Below are 13173 nucleotides of genomic sequence, written 5' to 3'. Positions count from 1 at the left end.
ATTCTCATCTCAACTAGAAATAGGGCTCAATTTCACTGATTTTTGCCCGTACGCTGGGAGAAAACTTTGTGAAATCAAGGGAAACTTTGTAGAAGTTACATTAATCACACTTAGCCGCACTGTTGATTATATTTATATATATATATAATGCACCAAATACTATGTCGTACAAGAATACTCAAAGTCAGAGCAGTGTCAAGCTGACCTCTGATATCCATATATTTCAAAGTAAGGCTGCCGTATTGCTTATAAAATGTAATTTTTAGCATTTTTATGATCTTTGCTTTTAAACTGTTTTTGGATTTTGGGCATCACGGTGGCCCAGTGGTTAGCACTTCTGCCTCACAGCGCTGGGGTCATGAGTTCAATTCCCGACCATGGCCTTATCTGTGAGGAGCTTGTATGTTCTCCCAATGTTTGTGTGGGTTTCCTCCAGGTGCTCCGGTTTCCTCCCACACTCCAACAACATACTGGTAGGTTAATTGGCTGCTATCAAAATTGACCCTAGTCTCTCTGTCTGTGTGTGTGTTAGGGAATTTAGACTGCAAGCTCCAGTGGGGCAGGGATTGAAGTGAATGAGTTCTCTGTACAGCGATGGCGCTATATAAATAAATGGTGGTGATGATGATGATGATGATTTGGAGCACCTACCTTTTCTTATGTTACAATACGTGTTTTCTATTATTTTTTTTAAATGAGAGAACGGAAAGCTTCAGCCTGTCAGACATGTGGTATAAACAAGGGTGAAATATAAGTGATGTAATGATTCACCTACTATGAATTACATGGATATTAGAAGTCATTGAGGACATCTGTGACCATATAAACGCACACGGTTGTAGGTTTACTGCTGTTATGCAGGTCACAGATATCTGAGGTGACTTGTAATACCTGATATAATTTACAGTATGGAGTGCTTATTTCTTATATTACTCCACTGTTTCTAATCAACACTGAAGTGCTAACATCAGCACTACACAGTTACAAATGATGACGTCAGAATTTAGATATAATTTACAGTAGTATATTAACATCACTTGTGTACTATGTGGTTATATTTCTCACTCTCTGGGATGAGTATTGTCTGGAAATGGACAACGTAGTGAAAGATATTGTTATCTCTGAAAATTTCATGTCCAGGATATCTAGTGCCTGATTCATTGAGGAAAGTGACACAAAAAAATGAGTGTTTTTTCCTGGATAAACCATGTTACAATGCAAGGGTATATTAGGTAAATACTGGCTGTTTTTTCATGTAGCACACAAATACTTGATAGTTTATTTGTACACAGAAATTTAAAGTTGATCTAGGACATTCCCTACCCCAACTTTAAATCTGTCCCTACATTTTAAATGTACCTCACACTCCAATGCAACATGGTTTTGCCAAGGTTCAAAGTTACTCTTTTTTTTTTCTTTTGCTTTACCTTCCTTAATAAATCAGGCCCTTAGTTTTTTTTTAATGTCATGTTTTATAATGCACTTTTATGTCTCAATCTTCCTAAATGTATTATATACAGCGATAAATGTTGTCTTGTATTACAATGTCTTGAATATTTTTCCATTGCAACCAACGCATTTTACACTTCTTTACACTACAGAGTAAGGGGTCGGTCTATCTCTCTGATTTCTACGTTTTGTTTATTTCAGACAAACGAAGCAGACACCTTGGGACGGACGGTGTCTATTTAGAGGAGATCACCTGCATGGATCCTGAAATCGCTGCACTGTATTTCCCCAAAAGGTTTGTGGGTTTTTTTTTTCCTATGAATAAATTACTCCTCATTTCCTATTTCAGGACTTTAGGGCGTAGACAGTGTTAGGAAGTTGTCCGCTGTTGTTTTACATGGACTGAAATCAATAATACAATGAATAAAAGTATGGATGGGATCTTTTAACCAGAATGTGTGTGATTTGGGATCTTCTGGGTATGTTCTTTTTTTTTTTTTTTTTACATAATGACAACAAAAAAAATTATCGCCAAAGTCAATGAAAGTGAATTTATTAATAGCTGCAGTTACATATATGTGCATTGGGCACTAGCTTTTCCCTCGTGGATAATATAACTGTACACTCAGCATGCTTTTATCTGTGGCTATTAATATGAAGACTTGTAATTGGAGTCTGGTGAGTACTACAGCTGCTTCTTCCCTCCCGGGCAGGATTTATGGACTGCTTTTGATTGGTCGATTAAGCACCAGGTCAGGACATGTCTTGTTGGGGAGCACTGTCAGTATATCACCTTTTGCCTAATCACTTACAGTTTGTAGTATATCCCATTTTGTTATGGGGTAGTATGTGTGTGTGCTGTCATCGTGTCTAAAACAGTGTTCGCTTTCCTGTGACACGCCAGGTGTTGTGAAACTACAAGGCCCAGCATGCTTTGCCAATAAATAGCAGCTTATTGCTGGAAGGGTATGCTGGGACTTGTAGTTTCACAACACCTGGAGTGTCATAGGTTAGCCAACACTGGTCTAAAATGTACATATTGTTTTCATTTTTCTTTTATTAGTTATTTATTTTGAAATATATGTCACTGATTGTCTATATCTTATATCTATCTTATGTCACATATATCTTATATCTATCTTATGTCACATATATCTTATATATATAATTTGCAGTGGGGATTCAGCCGCACCCGGGAAGAGCGCAGGAGAAAATGGCTCTCGTTCAGCCAACCAGTCACCGCAGTCTGTGGGAAGCTCCGGGGTGGACAGTGGCGTTGAGAGCATCTCTGACGGGATACGAGATCTTCCGTCCATTGCTATATCGCTATGTGGAGGCCTAAATGACAATAAAGAGTTGACGAAAGGTATAATAACAATAGTATTCGTATGTGTGAACGTTTTAGTTACCACATCTATAGGAAAAAAGCCGATTCTGCAGACGTTTGAGTTACTGTGACATCACTGTGTGTGAGTTAACCAATCCACACAATGTGTTACTGCAGAGCAAGTTTACAAGACTGTCAGTCCTTCTCTGCCTGCTTAGTTAGAGCAACACCTACCTCCTAATATGGCAACCTGGTGCAAAGGAGAGCATGGTGGGCATATTCGCTTAACTATAAACACTACAGTTGTTTCATCTATATTATGCAGCTTAGCTATATACAGCATTTGTTATATGTATAAAGGTGCAATAGGGGCCTTATTGAATAAAAATTGCTGTAAATACAGGTATGAATGGCTAATAAAATGGATATTCTACTGAAAGACAGCAATGCATGACATTGCAGATGCTGCTATATTGAAATATATCAGACGTGTGTTTATATAAAGATGACTCGCTGCTTTCTGTGGAGGATACCTTGTTTACCTCATGTGTACAAAAATAATGTGTGTTACCTGCACAGGACCTCATGTACTAAGCACAGTACAAAATCCTCTTTGGCAGTGCCGGGAACCTTAGTTTGTGCATTACTGCTTCTACATAAGCCACAAAGACAGTCCTTTATTATGAGGGCATTCCCCCCATTATCGCAGCTCAAACCAGTGATGGGCAACCTGATTAGTTAACATAGTAATTTGGTCAAGAGACGGTATCTTGTCCTTCTGTCACATATCATCATCATCATCACCATTTATTTATATAGCGCCACTAATTCCACAGCGCTGTACAGAGAACTCACTCACATCAGTCCCTGCCCCATTGGGACTTACAGTCTAAATTCCCTAACACACACAGACACACAGAGACATACAGACACAGACTAGGGTCAATTTGTTAGCAGCCAATTCACCTACCAGTATGTTTTTGGAGTGTGGGAGGAAACCGGAGCACCTGGAGGAAACCCACGCAAACATGGGGAGAACATACAAACTCCTCACAGATAAGGCCATGGTCGGGAATTGAACTCATGACCCCAGTGCTGTGAGGCAGAAGTACTAGGCACTACGCCACCGTGCTGCCCACATATGTGAGAGTAACCAGCTTATATCTGTTACCCGTTATCTAAGCTATCGCTATGAAGTGAATGGCTCAAGCACCCTCCCCCACCAACCATTGTGAATAATATCCATCCATAAGAAACGTCTGATTTGAGATTCAGGAAGTGCGGTGTGAGTACCCGCTGACCGTTTCCTTAGCCGCCTGGTTCTATTAATGTATTGTGATATAACATACAGTAGCTTAAGACATTTACCCCCCCCCCCCCTGACGTATCTGTTCCTAGTGTATAATCAGCTTCATCTGTGGGTGCAACTGTAGCCAGACCCCCAAAACATTGTCCCCCATCTCTTTCCAAGACTGAAAATGTCACCCTGTTCCGCCGCTGACAGATTTAGCGGTTCTCTCGCTACGAGTTCTAGTTACAAGTGAGAATCATTCCTCTCCCTGGCAACGGGCCAGTGGCTTTTTGTATTTTATTTCAGATTGCACAAACATAAAACGCTCCATTGCATACACAGCGATCTGTCATCCTGACCTAGAGGAAAAGAGGCTCTGAGAGAACAAAGAATAAAACACCAGAAACATGAGCAGCCTTATTTTCTAGCAGGGAAACAAAACAAAACGTCCATGTAGAAATCCAGATGATCTGTTATTTAAAGGGGCACGCACAGACACTTAGATTTAAAGGGGCCCTGCCGTTCAAAGAAGCTGTGAGGCGCATTTTCTATAAAAATGAATAATTCTGCAGGTGTAAATGAAATTGTTTTATTCTTTTGTCGTAAATTGCTCAAGTGCAGAACGGTACATTTGGAGCCTGATTCATTAAGGAACTTAAATTAAGAAGTTTCTTATTTCAGTCTCCTGGACAAAACCATGTTACAATGCAAGGGGTGTAAATTAGTTTTCTGTTTTGCACATAAGTTAAATACTGACTGTTTTTTTATGTAGCACATAAATATCAACTTTAAATTCAGTGTACAAATAAGCTATCAAGTATTTGTGTGCTACATGAAAAAACAGTCAGTATTTAACTTATGTGCAAAACAGAATACTAATTTGCACCCCTTGCATTGTAACATGGTTTTGTCCAGGAGACTGAAATAAGAAACTTCTTAATTTAAGTTCCTTAATAAATCAGGCCCTTGGAATGTAAATCGTATGTTATAAATTGCTAAATTCCATAGCAAGCTTATAGAAAACACTGTTAGATCACAGGAGCATTAAAAGGCCCAGGGGCATAACTTGAACTTTAAGGGAAATTAATATTTACGGTACCCTATAAATCAAAGAATAGCAGATAGTTGATGGTATTTACTAATAAAATGCAAATGTGCAGTAGCCCAAAGTCACCTATCAGCAATTAGTTTTGATTTACTGCAAATAAGATACTGAAAGCAAATTTCTTACTGCATATATACATGTTCACACATTATAAATGACCCTCCGGAATGATATATAATGGCACAGCAAGTTTTATAATAATAGAATTTTAATAATTAAGCGTTTTTCTGTGAAGAGAAGTCCAAGGTCAGGTAGACATTTTTGAAAAGGGCGAGATGTTTATACCTGTGAGGGAGAAGCTTTGAAATGTAGGGAGTTGTGAGAGGAAAACTGAAATTGACAGTTTCAGGACAGCGAATGTAAATGATAGATGCTCTTGGAGGTCATACATATCATTTGGTAATCGATAGGTACAGGGGTGAGGAGTATCACACACAGATCAATTAATTTTTAGTCAAAATCACACTTCGGTCCACAAATGTCCCGTTTGGTCACCATCTTCCCTATGTCTTCAAAGTAACAAGACATGTTTATGATGTGATCATATCTGTATATGGTTTGCTGCTCATTTCACCAATGAGCGTCGTGAATTCCCTCACGGAACACTTCAAAAGAAGACGGGAATGGGCGGGTTCCGTTTCTGGAGCACACATGACAGACGCCGCGGTTTGATCGCCGCGTATTTTCTCTAGTTTCTTTTCTTTGTTTTGTTTCATGTTGTGCTTTTTGTTTCTCACAAATGTATGACTGAAATATTTATAATAATTTGCTCTAGGATCTTACCGTGTACTTTGCAAATTTCATTAAAACATCCTCATTAAAAATAAAGCAAACAGCTCCCGCAGCCAGCGGCTCGTGTGCCATCTGTTTGTGTTCCACGTGTCTGTTTTAATAACTCAGCCTTGGTGCTGTAATAGAGAGCTACCGTCTCTGCGCTCTTTCTGTACTGTGCTACACCTGCATGAGATCTGTACAGCTGACTGTGCCGAGCCAGGAATATTTGTGTTATTGCTAGTGATCTCCCGAGGACCATAGTGAGACAATATAACAGAAAGTTTTTAAGGGGAAAATCTGTCGTACTTTATAGAGAGCAGAGAGTATTTTTACATTCATTTCTCTGTAGGTATATCATCACCATTTATCTTACATAGCGCCAACCAATTCCGCAGCGCTGTACAGAGAATATTTATCACTCACATCCGTCCCTGCTGAGAGCTTCTGGCGGGTTTGAAAAGTGGAGGTGTTGCCAATAGCAACCAGCTTCTAGCTGTTATTTATTTAGTACATACTAGCTAGAATGTGATTGGTTGCTATAGGCAACACCTCCACTTTTCAAACCTGCCAGAAACTATCAGCTTGATACATTTAGCCCTAGGTAGTGACAGAAAGGTAGAGGGCCTTGCCCACAAGTTTACAATCTATAGTTTTGTTTGGCCTATTATACATTTACAGTGATCTTTATTGTATTAAAATTTACATTTGTTGGCTATGTACGTATACGCAGTATGAAATTGGTATATGAAATTAAATTCACGCAAACAACTTGCTTAATTCCGTATATGAGGTATGAAATGATGCCAATTAGTTAAATGTTAATTGCAGTGGTCCTTTTATTTCTTTTTCTTTTTTATTATTATGCAAAGTGATAATGTTGGCTCAGTTTTGTCTGTGTTTCCTTCTGTCTCCTCAGAGCAGTTTATACAGCAGGTGGTATCTTACCAGCAGTTTGTGGACAATCCTTCCATCATCGATGATCCAAACCTCGTTGTGAAAATCGGAAACAAGTATGTACTGATTTTGTTATATCTTTATTTTATTATGGATATGTGCAATATATTTACCCCTCATATTATTCATTTGCAATTCTTCAAGGGAAATGAAAGTAAAACATGTCATTTTATTCTAACATAATGGTTGGACACATATATACATTGTTATAAGTGAGATATACATACTCTTGTCTACATGCACCAATGTCCTTCTTTCCCTGTGAGCTCCCATTAGAATTTAGGCACGGTAATGTGGTGTCATAGTTCACTTGTACATTTTCTACGTATTCTCAATGACAATATTTATTTTTGTAATACACTGTCTACAGAGCTTTGTGTGTGTACATTTTTTTTTTTACTTTTGTGCTGGCTTCTATACAGTGCTGACAGGCGGCTTATACAAGCCGCTGTCACACTGATCGCCACAGGTTACCGGCGCTGCCACGGAGGCAGAGAGTGCCGGTAACCCCCCCCCCCGCCCGTCGCAGGCTGACATGATGGACTGCTCCAAGTCCCCTCCTCAGAAAAGGAGGGGGGGAACTTGGTATTCATCTGCAGGGACCAGAAAAAAAAAGAGGTCGATTACTGCTTACAGAGAAGCAGTAAATCACCCTTAACATTGTTACCCTGCTAAAATGGAGCAAATGCAGGACAGGGAGAGCTAGGATAATAGAGCTCCCCCACGTGCAGAGGAATATTGGACTCTCCCAAGGCGCCAAGATTTGCCCGGGAAAAGCATCAGCTCCTTCTGAGGAATATGCAGAGCTGCTGACAGACTTCTCCTGCTCCAGCTTAGCCTTGGAAAGGCTAAGTACCAAAAGCTTTTTTTCAGTACTCACTATAATAGATAGAAGGGTATTAGAAAACTTATTCATGCATATATATTAGTAGATGAAATATTACTTGCATAAATACTTTTGCTGTCACATATAGCCTCTAGAGCGATACTATCTTGACTCCTGTCATGGATTAGTTAGTATCTTCTGTCTATTTCTTGTGTGATTGCCTGTATTACATTTTATTGCTGTACTCTGTTACCTTAAAATATCTGGCAAGGGTAAAGCACCTCGTGAAATATTATACTTGCTTCAGGTGTAAAGGTAAATTACCCATTGAACAGCAGGACCTGGGGGCGCTTTGTAGTGACTGTGGTGGGGCTCCCCTGATAGCGCAGGCACAGACTAATGCCCTAACTATAACGGAAACACCATCATGGGCGGGTGTCCTGACGCAGGGGGTTACCACATTGGTACAACTGCTTTCTAAACCCACAGATATTCCAGCGGTTGCTGCGATACTCCCTTCTGCCTCTGGAACGGTGGGCCCCCCCTTAGTTTAGTTCAGACTACAGAATCCGTTGTCGCTGGACAAGCGGGAGATCCATCCGCTCTACCATCTCAAGCTCCCCTTACGGGAGAACCGGCTTGGTCTACATCGTTGGTCAGGGGCCTAGATCAGTTAAACCATTTTTTGGAGGCCCCAAGACCTTTACCCAATGAAAAGAGACAAAGATCCACTAACCGCCTTCTGTCCCTCTCTGATTCGGAGAGATCCCCAGAAGAGGAAGGTGAGGTTTTAGAAGATTCCGATTTCCGCACAGGTTGCGGACCCAGAGGTGTCTACCAGATATCGGGACTGATGACCTGGTGGTAGCAGTGCGTCAGGCACTGGGACTTCTAGACATAGAGGAGACTAGATCTACAGATCGTAGTCCATTTAAAAAGGTCAGAAGACGGGCGATCCTTTTTTTTTCCATCTATGGAGTTGAAAGAGATCGCAGAAGCATCCTGGAAACAACCTGACCGTAGGTTTGTTATTCCATGAAGGTACCTGGCTTTATACCTGCGACAGGAAGATGATCTAATCCTTTGGGAATAGAGCTCAAGGGTGGATACACCAGTGGCACACTTAGCTCGCCACACCACACTCCCTGTTCCAGGGATCGCATCCCTGCAGGTCTCCACTGACCATAAGATAGAGGCTTTCTTAAAGTCCATCTACACGGCAGCAGGTACTTTAGTCAGACCCATATTTTCATCATCCTGGGTTGCCAGAGCTATGGAAACATGAGCTGACCAGTTGGCTACAGCTTTGCAAGATTCTGACTTTTCCTGGCCCTTCACCCCAAGGAGGTTTCAGGTGTACGTGTATGAAGCTGCCCAGAACGCAGCTTCCATTTCCTCCTCTCTTTCAGCAACAGCAGTAGAGGCAAGGAGGGCCCTATGGCTGAGGTCCTGGGATGCGGACACTGAATCTAATAAGTCCTTGGAGTCTCTCCCTTATTCCAGTGGAGTGTTATTTGGGCAGGAATTGGACAGCATAATTTCCCAGGCCACAGGAGGCAAAAATATCTTCTTACCAGTCAATGTCCCAAAGCCTAGGACACCCAGGTTTGGCTCATTTAGACAGCCCTTTCGAGGGGGCCATCTGGTAGGGGCCAGTCACACAGGTCCAGACCATCTGGCACCAGAGGACACTCGCACCGAGGTAGGGCTTCCTCCTCCTCCTCCTCCTCCAAAAGTCATCACTCTTCTAAGCTCCCAGATAAACCAGCAGTGTGACGCCCACCCCCCCTTCTAGCAGCAGCAGGAGTGGGGGGGCGTCTGCTTCTGTTCAGACATCAGTGGGCAGAGTCCTCGGAGGACAGTTGGGTGTTTACACAAATTATGGCGGTGATGGCAGCTTAATTTCATTCCAGATGTGTGCAATTAGTGCCCTACCTGGACGATTTACTAATCAAGGCTGCTTCGGCTCACCTGCTCGAGCAACATATTCAGCTCACCATCAGGTTCCTGGAGAGGCACGGGTGGCTCATAAAGCGCCCCAAATCCCAGTTAACCCCTCGCCAGAGAATGACTTTTCTCTGATAATGGATACCACAATTAGAAAGTATTCCTTCCAGAGGACAAAATACGATCACTGCGGGATTCGATTTTTGTCCTGCCACAGACCATCGGTCATCTTATGCACGCGCCTACTAGGAAAGATGATGTCGACCTTTCGAGACTCTCCCTTGTGCTCGAATCCACTCTCGTTGCTTCCAATGGGACCTTCTAAAAATAATATGGTCAGGATCCCTTTAGAAGTTAGAACGTTAATTGAATCGCTTGTCACCGGAAGCGGGACATTCCCTCAGATACTGGATAGCCCGGGACAACTTGCTAGTCGGCAGGTCCTTTGCCCCATGGTCTTAGATCTTAGTATCCGTAGATGCCAGCCTTTGGGGGGGGGGGCTCTGGCCCTTCATCTGAGACTACAGGGGCTCTGGTCCGCTTAGGAGACCTTTCTCCCCATCAACATACTGGAACTAACAGCCATGTTAAAGGCCTTACAGGGCGCACAGTCCATCCTTCAGGGCCAACCAGTCTGTCTGCAGTCCGACAACGCCACGGCAGTGTCGTATGTCAACAGACGGTGGCACCAGGAGTGCAAGAACAATGGAGGTGACGACTCAGATTTTCACCTGGGCAGAAAACCACGTCCCCGCCATTTCCGCAGTCTTTATTCCAGGCATCCAGAAATGGCAAGCAGACTATCTAAGCTGGCATGCAATTCTGCCTGGAGAATTGTCTCTTCATCAGGAGAATTTTCAGTCTCTGGTCCTCCGATGGGGGACCCCGGACCGAGATCTAATGGCGTCTCGTCACAACAGAAAGGTCCTACAATTTTGCTCAAGGGCAAGAGATCCCTTGGCAGTGGCAGTAGAAGTATTGATAATGCCCTTTGACTTCAGGTTAGGATACCTATTCCCTCCCATTTCCATGATTCCCTGCATCCTTCGGAGAGTCAAGCAGGGCGGACTGCCAGTCAAACTGGTGACTTCAGCTTGGCCACGGAGGGTCTGGTATCCAGAAATACTGTTGATGGCGGTAGGTCCAGGTCTTCGGTTACCTCTTCGAGAAGACCTTTTACTTCAGGAACCATTCCTACATAAGGACTTGCCGTGGCTGAATTTAACGACACGGCTATTGAAGCCAAACTTTGGAAATCTAGAGTGTTCTCTTCACGAGTAATGAATACCCTCCTTAAAGGTAGAAAACCAGTCTCTGATTGGATCTACCACCGTATCTGGCTTACATACATTAGATGGTGTGAGAAACGGACCTGCCACTCGGATTCGTTCCTCCTCTCTAGGTTTCTTCCTTTTCTCCATGGATCGGGGTCTTCGCCTAGGATCCTTAAAAGTGCAGATTTCGGCTCTTTCAGTGTTTTTTCACCGTCGCCTGGCAGACATAGCGGATGTCAGGACCTTCCTACAAGGAGTCCTGCTTATCCAACCTCCATATGTTCCGCCCACGGCACCCTGGGATCTTAATCTGGTCTTTAATATGCTTCAAGAACCTCCCTTTGAACCGCTGCAGACTGCGGTGTTACGGTTCTTAACATGGAAAGTGTTTTTTCTACTTGCGATTGCCTCAGCCCATAGAGTTTCCGAGCTGGGGGCGCTATCATGTCGAGAACCATATCTGGTGTTTCACGATGTTAGGGCAGTTCAAAGATTCATCGCACAGATTCTCCATTTATTTTATTTGACTTCTCAAAATGTGGTTGGCCGGCCTCCAAGCAATCTGCTGCTAGATGGCTTACATCGACAATTAAGCAGGCTTATATCAATGCTAACCGACCTGTGTCAGATCGTATTGTTGCCCATTCTACCCGTTCTGTGGCGGCATCTTGGGCTACGCAAAATGGGGCCTCAGCGGACCAGTTATGCAGAGCAGCCACCTGGTCCTTGGTCCATACCTTTATTAAATTTTACTAATTATATGTTTTTGTGTCGGAAGACGCCAGTTTTGGTCGTAGTGCTCTACATGCCGGGCTTTCAAAGCGGGCCCTCCCTTAAGGGGGCTGCTTTAGAAAGTCCCCATGGTAGCAGTGTCCCCCAGATAGGATGAAAGAGAAAAGAGGATTTTTATACTCACGATAAAATCGTTTCTCTGATTTCATCTGGGGGACACTGTGTTCCCTCCCTTCTGCTTTTCTGCTGTTTGGTCGTTGGTTGTTTGACTCCCCTTCCTAGGTGCTTTATACTTAAACTGAAGGCTACAGGGGAGTTGCGGAGGGGAGGGGTTTGTCAGCAGAATACATTAACAGAGTTACCTAGTTAAGTGCCAAACTCCTCTTCCCCTCACACAACCCCATGGTAGCAGTGTCCCCCAGATGGAATCAGAGGAAGGGATTTATTGTGAGTATAAAAATCCTAAATTCATCATAATTTATTTACATGGCACCACCAGAATCCGCAGCGCTGCATAGTCACCAAAAAATAGACAGGTAAAATATACAGATAAGTAAGGGACAAAAGAAACAATAGAATCGGTAAAAATCAATACAAGAGACCAACTACATAAGAAGACACAACTAGAACAACGGAAACATTACAAAGAGGATGAGGAAATAGCACGCTGAGAGGGATACACTTGTGAGAGCTAACATTAGAAGGATTAAGGTAGTAAACGGAGACGATAGAGGAGGAGTGAAAGGAGTGTGAGGAGGGAAATGTCCTAGGATGGGGCAAGGTAAGCAAGTGAGAAAAGGTGATTTTTGAGGGAGTGTTTGAGAGGTTCGGGGTGAGTCTGGGCATGGCAGGAAGTTCCAAATGTGGAGAGCAGTGTGGGCACATTCCTAAAGGCGGAAGAATGAGGTGGTGATAGGTGATGAGGAGAGGCGAAGCTCATTGAGAGAACGTAGTGGGTGAGTAGCGGAGTATTTCTCGTCAAGGTTATAGATGTAAATGTTAAAGAGCAGTGTGTGTATGTATATATATATGTGTGTGTGTGTATATATATATATATATATATATCTATATCGACTAATCGACTACCTGCACCAATATGCTGTAACGCCTAGCAACCAACCAGATTCTCCTATTTCTAGTACAGTTTAGAAAATGAAAGCACTGGTCTAATTGGTTACTATGGGAACAGATAACTGAAACCTTTTCATAGCTTTCACCCAGGAGTATTTAGTTGGCAAGAATGATCCCTTTAAATAGGGACACTGTAACTTACTATTGTGGAAAAAGTAATTTGAGGCTTACAGAAGAGAGTTACAAGTTATTTTTTCTTATCATTTATTCTGCAGTTGATTATAGGTATTAGCAGACACTGGTTTCCATAGCTACAGTGTGAAAATGCTGAGTAAGAACTGTCCGTATCTGTAAAACTTCATGCTGACAAGTCTCATTGTATTTTATTTTTTTATTTTTAACTGTGTGTTGTTTGCATATATG

At 42.5% G+C, this 13173-nt stretch overlaps 1 protein-coding gene across 5 annotated transcripts in view; it reads left to right on the top strand.

The window, feature by feature from the left end:
- LPIN1 (lipin 1) overlaps positions 1 to 13173 on the top strand; it is a 165231-nt gene that overhangs the window by 120435 nt on the left and 31623 nt on the right. For all 5 annotated transcript variants that reach the window (XM_075201419.1, XM_075201421.1, XM_075201420.1 and 2 more), the window contains exons 8-10: positions 1651 to 1744; positions 2625 to 2815; positions 6863 to 6956. In XM_075201419.1, the coding sequence (XP_075057520.1) occupies positions 1651 to 1744; positions 2625 to 2815; positions 6863 to 6956 (379 nt within the window). The remainder of the gene's footprint in view (positions 1 to 1650; positions 1745 to 2624; positions 2816 to 6862; positions 6957 to 13173) is intronic.

This window comes from Mixophyes fleayi, chromosome 3, assembly GCF_038048845.1.
Source record: "Mixophyes fleayi isolate aMixFle1 chromosome 3, aMixFle1.hap1, whole genome shotgun sequence".
NCBI lineage: Eukaryota > Metazoa > Chordata > Amphibia > Anura > Limnodynastidae > Mixophyes > Mixophyes fleayi.
This window is presented reverse-complemented; position numbering and strand designations above follow the sequence as displayed.